Genomic DNA, 15,357 nt, shown 5'->3' on the forward strand with positions numbered 1-15,357 from the left:
CGTGTGTGCGTGCGCGTCCCCTCGCGGGACGTGTGTGTGCGCGTGCGCCCCCCGCGGGCCTGCGCGTGCGTCGAGAACCGCGGCTACGCGGGCGGCGGGAGACGAGGTTCAGGTACCCACTGCTCGCTGCTCTCTTCCTCCCGCCCTGCATCGCCTGATCTGGTCGGGGTTGCTGGGGGAGAGGAGCATGGAGGACGTGGGTCTGGTTTCTCCTCCTCTTGCCATGCTTTCTCGGGTGCCGAGGGCTGTGCGTGGAGTCGGCCACACATCACCCCGCCCCCTCCCGCGCCTCCCCACCCTCCGGCGCCTCCCCACCCTCCGGCGCCATCCACCCCTCCGGCGCCTCCCCCCCTCCCGTTCCCCCCCTCCCGCGCCTCCCCACCTTCCCCCGCCCGCCTTTGACCTTCGGGTACCGGGAACCCTCTTTTACCTCCATGTTGAAGATCAAAAAAATCCACTCCCTACCCCAAAGAATAGGCCCTGAAATGTGTTTTGTGCCACGCACTCCAGAAATACTGCTTATAATAAGGCCTCGGCGATCCTGAAAAAGGATGCTTCCTGCAGCCTGTACCAGGCTAGCAGTGCCATACATTCTCATTCTGTAGTTCTGTTGTGTTGAATCGAAAGAATCATCTTTTCACCTCTTTATCTTGGAATGTCTGAGGGTACTTAGAGTCAAAAACGAGTGCATTCCAAACAGGCAGTTTGATGACAAGTATAAATTAAAATCACGTAACCTTATTTTACCTGTACTCCTTAGCAGCTCACATGGAGCACCTGAAAAAACACCTCAGATATTGTTTCATAGGCTTTTAAGCTATTTAAACAACAGTGAGAACCTGTCAAGCATAGTGTTGTGATTTTTTACAGGAAATTTGCCGATATCTAAATCTCAACCATGCTGTCAAACTGCTTGCAAAATTTCCTGAAAATGGCAAACCCTCGTCTAATATATACAAGATTGTACCAGCGAGTAATTAGTGAAAGGAAGTTTTTTGGAACTGTACCAACATCCAGATCGCGCAGGCGTGTTGTCATTACAGGCATTGGCTTAGTAACTCCTCTTGGTGTTGGAACTCAACTGGTATGGGATCGTCTTATCCAGGGAGAGAGTGGAATCGTTTCGCTGGTTGGTGAAGAGTATAAGAGTATTCCTTGCAGTGTGGCTGCTTATGTGCCAAGAGGTTGTGATGAAGGTCAATTCAATGAACAAAACTTTGTGCCCAAATCAGACATCAAGTCCATGTCTTCTCCCACCATTATGGCCATTGGGGCTGCAGAGTTAGCCATGAAAGACTCCTGCTGGCATCCTCAGTCAGAAGCTGATCAAGTGGCTACAGGTGTTGCAATTGGCATGGGAATGGTTCCTCTAGAAGTTATTTCTGAAACTGCTTTGATGTTTCAGATGAAAGGTTACAATAAAGTCAGCCCATTCTTTGTCCCTAAGATTCTGGTCAATATGGCAGCAGGCCAGGTCAGCATTCGATATAAACTCAAAGGCCCCAATCATGCAGTATCCACAGCCTGTACCACAGGAGCTCATGCAGTGGGAGACTCTTTTAGATTTATAGCCCATGGCGATGCTGATGTGATGGTGGCTGGAGGTACAGATTCTTGCATTAGCCCCTTATCACTTGCGGGGTTTTCCAGAGCCCGGGCTCTGAGCACAAACTCTGATCCTGCGTTGGCATGTCGACCATTTCATCCAAAGAGAGATGGTTTTGTCATGGGAGAAGGTGCAGCTGTGCTGGTGCTAGAAGAACGTGAGCATGCTGTTAAGAGAGGGGCCCGGATCTATGCAGAAATTTTGGGCTACGGACTCTCAGGTGATGCTGGTCACATAACTGCCCCTGATCCTGGAGGAGAAGGTGCTTTAAGGTAAAGACTGAGTGTTTGGAGTATTTCTTGAGGAGTTCCCACTGTGGCTCAGTGGTTACAAATGCAACTAGTATCCAAGAGAATGTGGGTTCAGTCTGTGGCCCCACTCAGTGGGTTAAGGATCCAGTGTTGCCATGAGCCGCGGTGTAGGTTGCAGACAACGCTTGGATCCTGAGTTGCTATGGCTGTGGTGTAGGTCAGCAGCTACAGCTCCAATTTGACCCCTAGCCTGGGAATTTCCATGTGCCTCAAGTGCGGCCCTAAAAAACCAAAAATAAATAAATAAATAAAAGTATTTGTTAAGATAAGGCTTTTCAGGAGATCCCGTCTTGGCTCAGTGGTTAATGAATCCAACTAGGAACCATGTGGTTCCCTGGCCTCGCTCAGTGGGTTAGGGATCTGTGAGCTGTGGTATAGGTCACAGATGTGGCTTGGATCCCGTGTTGCCTGGCTCTGGTGTAGGTTGGTGGCTACAGCTCCGGTTAGACCCCTAGCCTGGGAACCTCCGCATGCCATGGGTGCGGTCCTAGAAAAGACAAAAAAAAAAAAAAAAAAGATTCTTCATTGGAGTCTTAATGGAGGGGAAATTGTAATATTTGGCTTTGGTGTATTGTATCTCTGTTGTGTTCCCATTTTAGACCAAACATGTTCTTTAATTCTTTGCTTTACCATGTTTGAAACATTTGAGTATCCATGCAAAAAATGTTTTTAGTTAAGGTCAGTGAAGTTGTGAAGAAGGCCATGTATGTCTTTGCCATCTTTTCATCCCTTCAGTTGTGCTCAACAGCTGTCGGCATGTTTCTTCCTGCAGCTCACCTCTTTGGCCCTTTATCAGACTTGGACAGTGAAGTTAAACCTTTGTTCCAGATGCATCTGGTCTCTGCTCCAGGGTTCTGCTGTTATTAAATTTGCTCTTCCCAGAGTTCCCTGGTAGCCCAGCAGGTTAAGGATCCAGCATTGCCACTGCTGTGGCTCTGCGTGGCTGCTGTGGCATGGGTTTGATCCCTGGACTGAGAACTTCTCCATACCACGGGCATGCCAAAATAAATAAATAAATAAATAAATAAATAAGTAAGTAAGTAAGTAAGTAAGTAAATAAGTAAAAATGCAGATGCTAACTCCATCTATAGGTATAGGTTGGGGCCTGAAAGTCTGCACCCACAGCTGCATATGGGAGTTCTTAGGCTAGGGAACCAATTGGAGCTGCAGCTGCCAGCTGACGCCACAGCCACAGCAACCAGGATCTGAACTGCACCTATGACCTATACCACAGCTCACGGCAACACCTGGATCCTTAACCCACTGAGCGAGGCCAGGGATCAAACCCTCGTCTTCACGGATACTAGTCAGGTATGTTACCACTCAGCCGCAACGGGAACTCCAAGTCTGCATTTCTAACAAGCTCCTAGGTTTTGCTGATGCTGCTCATCTTAGGACTACACATTGAAAAGCAAGTTACTTTTATTGTAAGAGAGAGTGAGTAAAGTTAAACAAAACAAAACAAAGCCCAAAACAAAAGCAAAAAACCCCTCTGGTAATATGTTAGTATGTTAGTAAATAGTTTAGCCTGCTTAGATCATCTTATGTTTTAACCAGTTAAATTAGCCAGAAGTTGGTGAATCTTTTCTGTAAAGGAACAAATAATAAATATTTTCAGCTTTGTGGGCCACTGGGTCTCTGTGACAGCTACTCATTCACAAGCTCTGCTTTTTAAGTGAAAGCAGCTTTAGACAGTATATAAATGAATGGATGTGTTCCAGTGAAACTACATTTGACCCCTGAGTAACACAGGTGTGAACTGGACGGATTTTTTCCTAACCACATGCTGTAGGACTATAGGAGCCAACGTTGGCTGAATCCATGGATGTGGAATTGGGGATGCGGAAAGCTGACTGTAAAGTTAGAGGAGAATTTTCCACCCTGTGGAGCGTCAGCACCCCTAACCCCCATATTGTTCTTGGCTGAATATAGTTACAAAAACAGGCACCTGGCCAGGGTCATAATTCACTAACCCCCTAATTATACTTCTGAGCTTTAGTGAGTAGTTGCTTGAAATGTCAAACATAGTGTCCAGCTAGAGGAGGAAGTTGTTCTGTTTATGTGAGGCCTTTTAGCACACTTCAAATTATGCTCTGAGCTGCCTCTTAAGGAAATATATGCAGCCCAGAGATCAAGAATGAAAAAAGATGTTAATACCCATGAGATTTTCAAAGATTTTCCGGAGAAATGTTTTATTTTGGGATTTGTTTGTTTTTGGTTTGGCTTTGTACTTCATTTGTTTAGAGTTCTATAGCCTGAATTAGAGGATTTTGAAAGCTCATTTGAAGCATTACAGTAATGGTACAGATATTTTTAAAATTTGGGGGAAATATGCCAAGTATTACATTTAAACATGAAAGAAAAAATAAAATGTTGTTATAATAAATTGTTTCTCCACAGTTTACACACACACACACACCACTGGTAAGAAATTCCTTGAAGAAAATTTTTTTTAAGTTTTATCAAAGTGTAGTTAATTTACAAGCTTGTGATGATTTCTGCTGTACGACAAAATGACCCAGTCATGCATATGCACATATCCATTCTCTCATCAGAGTCTTTTTTTTTTTTTTTTTCCACTTTTTAGGGCCGCACCTGCAGCATATGGAAATTCCCAGGCTAGGAGTCGAATTGGAGCTGCAGCTGCCAGCCTATACCACAGCCACAGCAATGCCAGATCCGAGCCACTTCTGCTGCCTATACCACAGCTCGCAGCTACGCCAGATCCTTAACCCACTGAGCGAGGCCAGAGATCAAACCCACGTTCCTCATGGATACTAGTTGGCTTCATTACCGCTGAGTCACAAGGGAAACTCTGTCTCTTCAGATTCTTTTCCCATATGGATTATCGCAGAATACTGAGTAGAGTTCTCTGTGCTGTATAGCAGGTTCCTGTTGGCCAATCATTTAGAAAAATTATTCTGGGCTTGAGTCTATGTTGCTTTTTCCTCAAGGAAGAAAGGACAATTCAAATAAAATAGAAATATTCGTCTTTTTGCCTTTTCTTGGACCACTCGCACGGCATATGGAGGTTCCCAGGCTAGGGGTCTAAACGGAGCCGTAGCCGCCGGCCTATGCCAGAATCACAGCAACACAGGATCTGAGCCACGTCTGCGACCTACACCACAGCTCATGGCAACGCCAGGTCCTTAACCCACTGAGCAAGGGCAGGGCTCGAACCCTCATGATTCCTAGTCAGATTTGTTAACCACTGCACCACAACGGGAACTCCGAGAAGTATATTTTTTTAGAGACTAAAATCCATAGGCTTGTATGTTTATCTCATGGTGATGAATTGGTACATGGTGCTGGGGGTGAGCATTTGTTCCCATGCATCTAACTCATCTGGCAGGTGAGTGAAGATGTTCTTCTGTTATTAGCGCATAAAGGATTCTTCGCATCCAGTGTACTTGGGTATTTCTTTTACTTAAGCCATGCAGATAATGAATTCCTTGTTAAAATTAAATGTAATCATGATGAATTCAATTTCTTATTTTATTAGGTGTATGGCCGCTGCTATAAAAGATGCAGGTGTACAACCTGAAGAGATATCCTATATCAACGCACATGCTACTTCCACACCGTTAGGAGACGCTGCAGAAAACAGAGCTATCAAACATCTTTTCAAAGACCATGCACATGCCCTTGCCATCTCATCCACCAAGGGGGCCACAGGACATCTGCTGGGAGCTGCAGGGGCTGCTGAAGCAGCCTTTACTGCCCTGGCTTGTTACTATCGAAAGCTGCCTCCTACTTTAAACCTGGATTGTACAGAACCACAATTTGATCTCAATTATGTTCCACTCAAGGCACAGGAATGGAAAACTGAGAAAAGATGTATTGGACTCACCAATTCCTTTGGTTTTGGTGGTACTAATGCAACACTTTGTATTGCTGGCATGTAGGACAAATCATTTGTAATTAAACACTGATTTTTTTAGTGCTATAAACTGCACTAAGTAGAGAAATAATATGTTGATATAAATGCATGTTTTTGTGTATCGATATCCAGGTATGCTTTGTCTTTGTCAGGGTTTCTCAGTGGTGGCACTCTTGCTATCTCGGGCAGGATATTTCTTTGTTGAAGAAAGGAGGGCTGTCCTGTATATTGTAAGATGTTTAGCAGCATCCTAGTCTCTACCCCCACATAAGAAGCAAAGATCTATGAACGCTCTAGGTCCAATAGTTTATTATGACATTTCTCCTGCTCTCGTCCCTTCCACAAATATTTGGTGGGTAGCTTCTCTGTGCTGAGTACGCCGACTCCAGACTCACCTTTTCCATGCAATGTATCAGGAAGGAATACAAATACAGCCAGAAGTTTAGTATCATTAATAATAAACTTCCTTGAATACAGCAGTCATCCAGCAGTGATCTATTTACCCCTTGCCCAGATAGCTCTTTTCTTCATATTAATCTGCATTGTAATTCAGCAAAGCAAAAGAATTTCTCTAACTTACAAGCTATCAGTTCTCTGAAAGAAGGAAATGAAATTGCTGTGGCATTTCTTACTCCCTTTATGTTTACGGTGATGCCAAGTGAGTAGCAGAGAGAAAAGTGGGATGTGGAACAGAAAGTGGTGACTCGAACCCTATCACCTTGCCCACCTCTTTGCTGCTGCTTTGGGAGATGGTTTTTGTGTGCTTCCATCATCCCACCACAAGTGCTGGTGGTGCTCCTCTACTTTTCCATCTCAGGGCTTTCTCTGAAGCTGAGTGTTCTCCATCTGGCCAGCATTGTTGGGAGCAGAAGTTCCTTAGAGGCGACCCTCAACCAGTGGGCTGGGAGGCACTGGATAAGAGCCTCAGCCTCCTATCAGAACAATTTCTAAGGTTGTGAACAGCTCTCAGGGTTTCTGGTGAGATAGAGCTTCAGTCTGACAACATTAACTAGCACAATAACATCCTGTGGGAGTCCCCAATGTGGTTCGACAGGATGGGCGGTATCTCTGGAGCACTGGGACACAAGTTCAATCCCCAGCCCAGCACAGTGGGTTAAGGATCGGGTGTTGTTGCAGCTGCAGTGTGGGTTGTAACTGTGGCTCCAATCTGTTCCCTGGCCCTGAAACTCCATATGCTGTGGGGCAGCCAAAAAAAGGAGGGGAAAAAAAAAAACAAACCCTTTACCAGCTTTTTTCCTTCCCGGATCCTGCTCCCAGATTTTTCATCCTCTCAGGAATCACCTCCCAAACAAACCACCTTGTTTCAGGTTCTGCTTTCTGGGGGATTCAAGACAGGAAGTTATGTTGTAGGGGGGTTTATGTATCCAAGGGATAGAATGAGTAAATGGGTAAATGGAATGTGGGTATTTCTGCAGAAGTAAACTGCATTGCCCAAGTTAATAGCCCACAGACATTGCCTGCCTGCTGACCTTTGTTATAGCACTTTATCCCTACATGGCTAAGACTCCAGCTATGTAATTCAAGCTATAATCAGCTTTAATTCATATTTGCACACAGTTTGTTCATATTTCTCCAAACTACCTGTGGACTTGGTTTTGTACTGGCCACCAACAGTAAAGTGATATGTCAGGGCAGGTTTCCTAAAAGCAGCTGAGACCTTAAGGGTTAATAGGTCTCAGTCAAATTTAAGGGAAAGGAAGAGTATTCTAGCTAGGAGGTTTAGTGTGGAAAGGCTGGGAAATTTAGGGAGAACATCAGTACTAAACATAAATGCATAAACCCTGAGATGGGAGTAGGAGGTAAAGCCAGAAAATCTGGTGGAAATCAGGTTCCAAAGAAAACTTTTAAGTTCTTTTAAGGCAGTGAGATTAATGGGAAGCCATGTAAGGTTTGGGGTGTTATGATGGTTTTGTGATGTGTCAAGTTGGCTAGGCTGAATTACATTCCTCAGAATTCTCTTTACCATATGTTTTTAGTTTGAGCTGGTTGTGGGAGATTCTTGTAGGTTTGTGGGCTGGTTGTGAAGCAACAATCGTTTTGTAGCTCGTGGCTTTGCTGGCTGGCTTCCTGAGCTGAGGCAGAGACTGAGTCTGTGACTTCTTCACCTGCCCCTGGATGCTCCTTCTGTTTCCCTGGCTCCTGGCCCATGTTTGTTTAGCTTCATGAGTGGCCCATCTTCTGTCCCATGCCACCAAGAGTAGAGGCAGCAAGAACTGACAGCTTTAGGTTCATTCCTGTTTTTGTGTTTTCCAGCTGGTTCTTAGAGCTTGACAGCCCTCTTCCCTTCCTTCTCTGCCCTGCAGACTTTAGTATCTAGCAGCAGAAGGTAGTAGGTTGACATGACAGCCTTACAGAGACTGTTGGGCCAGTTTTCATAAGTGTGCAGCACAAATCCCTACAGGCATCTGTATGTAGATCTGGCTTAGAGGTTCTCTTTCCCTGACTGATACACAGAAAGAAGATAGGAGTTATCATGAGTAACATAATCACATTTCCTTTTAGAAACATCGCTCTGGCTGCAGAGCAAAGAACAGATTCTGGGGAAGCTGGATAACTATAAAAGAATTCAATAAGAATGGTACAGCAAAATCCAGGTAAGAAAAGATGATGGCCTGGATGAAGCAGAATTTTTTTTTTTTTTTTTTGGCTGTGTCTGCAGCATGCGAAAGTTTCCGGGCCAGGGATTGAATCTTCACTGCAGCAGTGACAATGCTGACTCCTTAACCACTAGGCCATCAGGGAACTCCCTCCTTACCAATTGCATTAAAATGAACTCTCATCATATCTTTAATCATAGCCATTTTTAAATCTTTTGTCATTTATAGACATTTGTCATGCTCTGCTGCTTTTGCAAAAAAATGTTCCTGTAAGAGTGCTTCGTCTTCAAGGAGATATGTGGAAAAGTGTATGTTCTGATAACTAAGATCATACCACTAAATTGAATAAGAATTTGGAGTTCCCGTCATGGCTCAGCAAAAACGGATCTGACTAGTATGCTTGAGAATGCTGGTTCAATCCCTGGCCTTGCTCAGTGGATTAAGGATCCAGCGTTTCTGTGTTGGAAATTACAATGATTCTGGCTCAGGTCGTCAGTGTCAGAAAGTGAGATATGTGGGCAGGAGAAATCTCGACATGGCTCTTTACTTCTGCGGAAGGGTGCGGGCACTCCAAAAAGTGTGCCCACCGAACAAAGGACCCTCCCCTATTTATCCCTAACGCAGGTGATGTACCTGTGCACTTCCCATTGGTCAGGTCAGGGCGCACACTCTCCCCGCTTGGCTAATTTGAAACAAATTGTTACTGGGAGAAGAGGGAAAGGGAGGGGTGGGGGTCGCAGGAAGGCAGAAACAGGAGCAAAATGGAGTAACTGAGATTTCTTTTGATAGAAAAGACATTATGTTACTTTCCACAGCTGTGGTGTAGGTTGCAGAAGTGGCTCTGGTCCTGTGTTGCTGTTGCTGTGGCTGTGGCTTTAGGTGTAGTTGTAGCCCTGATTTGACCCCTAGCCTGGAAACTTCCATATGCCATGGGTGTGGCCCTGAAAAAAAAAAAAAGAATTTATAGAACTCTAATGGAAAAACTGATGAGGATCACTGCAGTATTCTCTTCTCTCTCTCTCTTTTTTTTAATTGGAAACATTGGTGTTTCCTTTACATTTTGTTTTCCCAGACTTAAGAAAACCAATTTTCTTGTCTCTTAAAACTAGCTGCAATTTGCTAACATATACCATTGTGAATGAAGATGAAACATTTATCTTTTTCTCCCTACCTAATCTCTCCAGAACACAGAAAGTCCTAGAATGAATATTCTTATTTTCATGGCAATATAGTTATTTGCCTAACTTCAATAAAAATCTTTTCTTGTAAACAGGAATGAATTGCAACAGCCAGTGGGCTGAACTCAGCATTTGGCTGGTGATCAATCAATCCTGAGCCCTGGCTGTTAAGACTTTGCCCTGACAGTTGTGCTGTTCTTACTTTTTTGAGAGTAGAGGGGTGCACTTAGAGCATGTGGAAGATCCCAGGCCAGGGATTGAACCTATGCCACAGAAGTGACCTGAGCCACGGCAGTGACAACACCAGATCCTTAACCCACTGAGCCATCAGAGAACTCCAATGTGTCCTCTTTATTAGATCACATGGGGATTCAAGGGATCGCTGTGAGTGATCAACCTGCAGCTAGGAGATTTAGCAAGTCAGTGGTTTGGATCATGGGACGCTTGGTGGAAAGTGTTATTAACTTATTGGGGAATTATTATTATTATTATTATTATTATTATTGTCTTTTTGCCTTTTCTAGGGCTGCTTCCTGTGGCATATGGAGGTTCTCAGGCTAGGGGTCTCATCAGAGCTGTAGCCACTGGCCTATGCCAGAACCATAGCAACGTGGGATCTGAGCCGCGTCTGTGACCCACACCACAGCTCACAGCAACACTGGATCCTTAACCCACTGAGCAAGGCCAGGGATCAAACCCGCAACCTCATGGTTCCTAGTTGGATTCGTTAACCACTGAGCCATGATGGGAACTCTGGGAATCATTATTTTGACCTGTATGTTTTCTTGTCTGTGCCTATATTGCTGTTGTGACACCTGCCTCCAGTCTAGCCGGATGGCTGCCCAACAAGCCATCTCCATACCAGTGACACCCCTTGCTGACCTCTCAGGGCCCATTGTGGAAGGGGGGGTGGGGCATGTGAGATTGTAAGAGGCCAGTCAGGAGGCTGGATTGTTGGAAAAGGTCATCACAAGGATGTGAACTCTGGTTGACCCTTGAGCTGGCCTGGGGCAATCTGAGGTTCCTCACCCCCTCCCCTCTCCTTGAAATGTACCTTCCACTCACCATTCCCATAGTGGGAGCTGTTTGCAAGGATGCAGACTTGAGAGAGCAGTGTAGTGTTGAGACCATCTGACCTGAGCAAGGTCTCTGTGTCAACTTTAAGAACTGGCAGGTGAGTGGATAGATTTTGAATTGTAGTGATCAAGACGAGCCTCCTATGTAAGTTCCCTTACTTATTACACCTGCCACCAACCCGGCTGGAGAGGGCTGCCTCTTTCTTTGGTCCCTCCTTTCCCTCTGTGTGTGGGGGCCAGTTTCAGCTCTCCCCCCACCCCCACCGCCCTGGGAAGCACCTGAATTTTTGAGCTGGCACTCAGAAGCTGTGTTGTAAAGGATTCCATGCCTGTGCACCTGCCAATAGTGGTGTGGCTGAGGCACTATGGCAGGAAAGGCAAACCTACCCCTAAAATTGGCATCTATTCCCATGAGGATGAACCACCAGTCCTTCTTCTGAGTTTGGCTGGTTAGTCCGAGGCAGCAGGGCCTGGTCTGAGCTAAGTAAGTGGAGGCAGCAGGAGCTGGATCCATCTTGGTCAGTGCCACCCACATTGTTGGGCCTACACGTGGCCTCCACCTCTGCCGCTGTGACAACTTCCTTCACACACCGTTCCTGTAAGTTCTGGGTGGCCAATGACAAAGACTAATAGTGTCAACTGACAGAGTCATTTTGTCTCCTTGGTTGTTCACGTGTTCTCTGGTGGGTGCAAATGTGTGATACAAAAGTCTAAACTCCATATATTCATCAGCATGCATCTACTCCAGACAGACTCATCTCTGATCTAGGAGTTTTCCTTCCAGACTTGCCTAATAGCCAGACTTCTGGCCACTGTCCAGGTATATTTATATATTCTCACTTCTTAGGCTACTTCTTCTATACAAAGTGGATAATCAGATGCACTGTTTTCTGCTCTGCCCATCAGGAGCATTTTGCCTCATCAGGGTCTTTCAAATCTCCTCTTTGGAAGATAAACTGAGGCATATTAAACATTTTAAGAGTTTATTTGAGGAGTTCCCTGGTGGCTCAGGGGAGTTAAGCATCCAGCATTGTCACTGCTGTGGCTCTAGTTACAGTTGTGGCTCAGGTTCAATCCCTGGCCCTGGAATTTTGCATGCCACAGGCCTGACCAAAAAAAAAAAAAAAAAAAAGAGTTTATTTGAATGTTTTTTTGATTCCATCAACAGGAGCTCAGGGACAGACTTTCATAGAAAGGAAGCAAAGCAAAGGAAGGGTGTTATTGATTGGCTATGTCTTAAAGCCTAGATGGCCCTTTGGGATTGGTTGTCCTTAGTTTCCATTTAATAACCTCGAAGTGTTTCAGGCTTAGAATATGGTTGGCTTACTTAGGCTGCCAGGATACTGGAGCCACTTCAGTCTAACAGTCTCCTGTTTGATTACCTTAACACCCTGAGTATGGTTTTAACACAGTTGCCATCTATTTTCACCTTGAACCACTGCAAGGAGACGAAATCAGAGGATTTGGAAAATGGTTCTTTCAGTCCTCCTTCCCTTCCCTTTTCTTTTCTTTTCTTTTCTTTTTTGGCTGTGCCTGCCATATACAAAATTTCCTGGGCCAAGGATCGAACCTGTGCCACAGCAGTGACAATGCTGGATCCTTAACCTAGGCCACCAGGGAACTCCATCTTCTGTATTTTCTATCCCCTCCTAGAATATAAATTTGTCAGAGTAGCAGAGTTCCCATTGTGGCTCAGAAGGTTAAGACTTGACATTGTTTCTGTGAGGATGCAGGTTTGATTCCTGGCCTTTCCCAGTGGGTTATGGATTTGGTATTGCTGCAAACTGTGGCATAGGTCATAGAAGTGGCTTGATGTGGTGTTGCTGCGGCAGCTGCATCTCAGATTTGACCCCTGGCCTGGGAACTTCCATATGTCACAGGTGCTGCTGTAAAAAGAAAAAGAAATTCACCAGAGTAGGGATTTTTGCTGCTTACTTTACTGCTATAGTTCCTGGTGCCTAGAACGGTACTTGGCACAAAGTGTGTCCCCAATAAATATTTGTTGGATGGAGAAACTAGTGAATCTCAGAAAGTTGCTCCACAGGCAACAAGGCTGGTAATTCCCCCATCCCTGCTCTCGTACATCTACTTCCAAAACTCCACCTGATAGTAGCACCAAACACCCCCTGCAGGGAGCTGCCCTTCCCCTCCACTGCTGCTGTCAGTCTCCCCAAGTTGCTGCAGCTTTTTGGTCTTCCTGCCTCCACTTTGCATTGCTTCCCAAACACCCTTCATTTTTTTTTTTTTTTTTTTTTTTTTTTGTCTTTTTGCTATTTCTTTGGGCCGCTCCCGCGGCATATGGAGGTTCCCAGGCTAGGGGTCGAATCGGAGCTGTAGCCACCGGCCTACGCCAGAGCCACAGCAACGCAGGATCCGAGCCGCGTCTGCGACCTACACCACAGCTCACGGCAACGCCGGATCATTAACCTACTGAGCAAGGGCAGGGATGGAACCCGCAACCTCATGGTTCCTAGTCGGATCCGTTAACCACTGCGCCACGACGGGAACTCCACACCCTTCATTTTAATCATAACTGCCAGGTTGATTTTTTTATGATGTAAATCAGAGCAGGTCCTCTCTCTGCTGGAAAGCATCCCATGGCTTCCTATTTGACAGCAGGTAGCATATAAACACCTTACCAAGGCCTGTGATTGGCCCCAAGTCCCCTCCAATCCTACCTCCAACTGCTTGCATGCCAGACTGCTGTTCTTTTTCTTCCTCTAATATAACAAGCTCTTTTCTGCCTCTATACTTGCTCTTCTCTGGTTGTTTTTCATTTATGTGCAAATTGGCTTCCTCCAGTTACTCTGGTTTCAGCACTGTTGTCTCCTGGGGGGTGCCTTCCCAGCTGCCCACTCTCAAGTGGCCTTCTCTCTCCATTCCAGAGCCCTGTTTTGTTTTTTCATATCTCTTATCACTACCAGAAACAACCTCCTTTTTAAAATTCTTTGGCTGTGCCTGCTGCATGCAAAAGTTCCCCGGGCCAGGGATCCAAGCCATGCCACAACAGTAACCTGAGCTATAGCAGGGACAATGCCAGATTCTTAACCTGTGATCCACCAGAGAACTCCAGAAATAATCTTTAAAAAATATGTTTTTCTGGGCTTTTTTTTCCCCCTTTGTTAGAATGTAAGTTTTGTTTGTTTGTTTTGTTTTTTGTCTTTTAGGGCCACACCCGCAGCATATGAAGTCCTCGGGGTAGGAGTCAAATTGGAGCTATAAGCTGCCAGCCTATGCCACAGCCACAGCAATGCCTGATCCAAGCCGCATCTGCAACCTACACCACAGCTCACAGCAATGCCGGATCTTTAACCCACTGAGCGAGGCTAGGGATCAATCCCAGATCCTCATGGATGCTAGTCAGGTTTGTTACTGCTGAGCCACAGTGGGAACTCCAGAATGTATATTTTATGCGAAGAGAAATCTTATCTTGGGAACAAAAATCCTATTTCCAAAATCCAACGAACTCTGTGGGTACACCACGTTTGCACACGTACACCAACACAAAGAGAAAAAAATGTTAGTTCTAACAGTGACTGCAAATATCTCTGTTTCAGGCAGAGAGCAAGGAAGAGCAGTTTGTTCATGGTCTTAGAAAATCAAGAGAGTTGTCATCACCCTAAAGAGTAAGTACAGGAGATGAAACTCATAGCTGTAATTAGTGGGGGCTGTGATGCTTTTTCTCTGTCTAGTTGCTTGAGACTCAACTTTGATTTTTGGGACCAAGGGTCCTGGTTACTTGGCAGTTTCTTTAGAATTGCTTAAAAGCAATGTCGTTTGTTGTTTTAAACAAAAACACCTTTAGCTCAGGGTTTAATCAGTTTTTTTCTGTAAAGGGCTGGTTCGAAAATACAGAAGATGGAGTTCCCAGGCTAGGGGTTGAATTGGAGCTACAGCTGCCAGCCTATGCCACAGCCATAGCAACATGGGATATGAGCGGCATCAGTGACCTACACTACAGCTCATGGCAAGGCCAGATCCCCAACCCTGAGTGAGGCCAGAGACTGAACTCGCATCCTCATGGATACTAGTCAGATTTGTTTCTGCTGCACCACAATGGGAACTCCCTGAATGAAAGTTTTGTCTGGTTATGCCCAGGAGTGGGATTGCTGGATCATATGGCAGTTCTATATTTAGTTTTCTGAGGAACCTCCATACTGTTTTCCATAGTGGAAAATGTACATTCCCACAAACAGTGTAAGCAGCATCTCATTGTGGTTTTGATTAGCATTTCTGTAATAATTAGTGATGTTGAACATCTTATCATGTACTTGTTGGCCATCTGTGTCTTCTTTGGAGAAATGTCTGTTTAGATCTTCTGTCCATTTTTTTAATTGGAATGTTTATTTATTTATTTTACTGTGATTGAGTTGTATGACTGTTGTTTGTATACCTTGGAGATTAAACCCTTGTCAGTTGCATCATTTGCAAATATTTTCTCCCAGTATGAATATTATCTTTTTGTTTTGTTTATGGTTTCCTTTACTGTGCAAAAGGTTTTAACCTTGATTGGGTTCCATTTATTTATTTTTGCTTTTATTTCTAACCTAAGAAAACATTGCTATGATTTATATCAGAAAATGTTTTGCCTATGTTCTCTTCTAAGAGTTTTACGGTATCATGTCATAAGTCTTTAAGCCATTTTGAGTTTATTTTTGCGTATCATGTGAGGGTGTGTTCTAACTTCA

The 15,357-nt window shown here is 44.9% G+C and overlaps 1 protein-coding gene and 1 long non-coding RNA gene across 6 annotated transcripts in view; both read left to right on the plus strand.

Moving 5' to 3' along the window:
* Positions 1–53: 53 nt before the first annotated feature.
* Positions 54–6,276, plus strand: OXSM (3-oxoacyl-ACP synthase, mitochondrial). Of its 3 annotated transcripts, XR_014822522.1 has the most exons (4): positions 54–112; positions 871–1,878; positions 3,152–3,228; positions 5,420–6,276. XR_014822522.1 is itself a non-coding variant. In XM_021071439.2 (3 exons), exons 2-3 carry the CDS (start codon positions 899–901, stop codon positions 5,820–5,822), a joined length of 1,383 nt encoding a protein of 460 aa, XP_020927098.2. In that variant the 5' UTR covers positions 54–112; positions 871–898; the 3' UTR covers positions 5,823–6,276. The 3 variants fall into 3 exon arrangements, 1 of the variants encoding a protein (XP_020927098.2); XR_014822523.1 differs by lacking the exon at positions 5,420–6,276 and having other exon boundaries at positions 871–1,988; positions 2,266–3,155; XM_021071439.2 differs by lacking the exon at positions 3,152–3,228.
* Positions 6,277–10,665: 4,389 nt separating this feature from the next.
* Positions 10,666–15,357, plus strand: part of LOC106505556 (uncharacterized) — a 492,239-nt gene continuing 487,547 nt past the window's right edge. For 2 of the 3 annotated variants that reach the window (XR_014822526.1, XR_014822527.1), the window contains exons 1-2: positions 10,666–10,767; positions 14,227–14,295. This is a non-coding gene — a long non-coding RNA (uncharacterized LOC106505556). Of the gene's footprint in view, positions 10,768–14,226; positions 15,251–15,357 lie in introns of those variants that run through there. The other variant, XR_014822525.1, reaches the window with a different exon arrangement.

The sequence above is a fragment of the Sus scrofa genome, chromosome 13 (genome assembly GCF_054392235.1).
Source record: "Sus scrofa isolate SSC_HxYL_T2T_F1_AM1 chromosome 13, Sscrofa_HxYL_maternal_Yorkshire_Landrace_v2.0, whole genome shotgun sequence".
In the NCBI taxonomy this organism is placed as follows: domain Eukaryota; kingdom Metazoa; phylum Chordata; class Mammalia; order Artiodactyla; family Suidae; genus Sus; species Sus scrofa.

What these genes read in the sequence shown, in the direction of transcription:
- OXSM (XM_021071439.2), top strand. Translation starts at nt 899, where the DNA reads ATGCTGTCAAACTGCTTGCAAAATTTCCTGAAAATGGCAAACCCTCGT. An exon ending in GGAGGAGAAGGTGCTTTAAG is followed by an intron (nt 1,879 to 5,419) that starts GTAAAGACTGAG and finishes TTATTTTATTAG; the next exon opens with GTGTATGGCCGCTGCTATAA.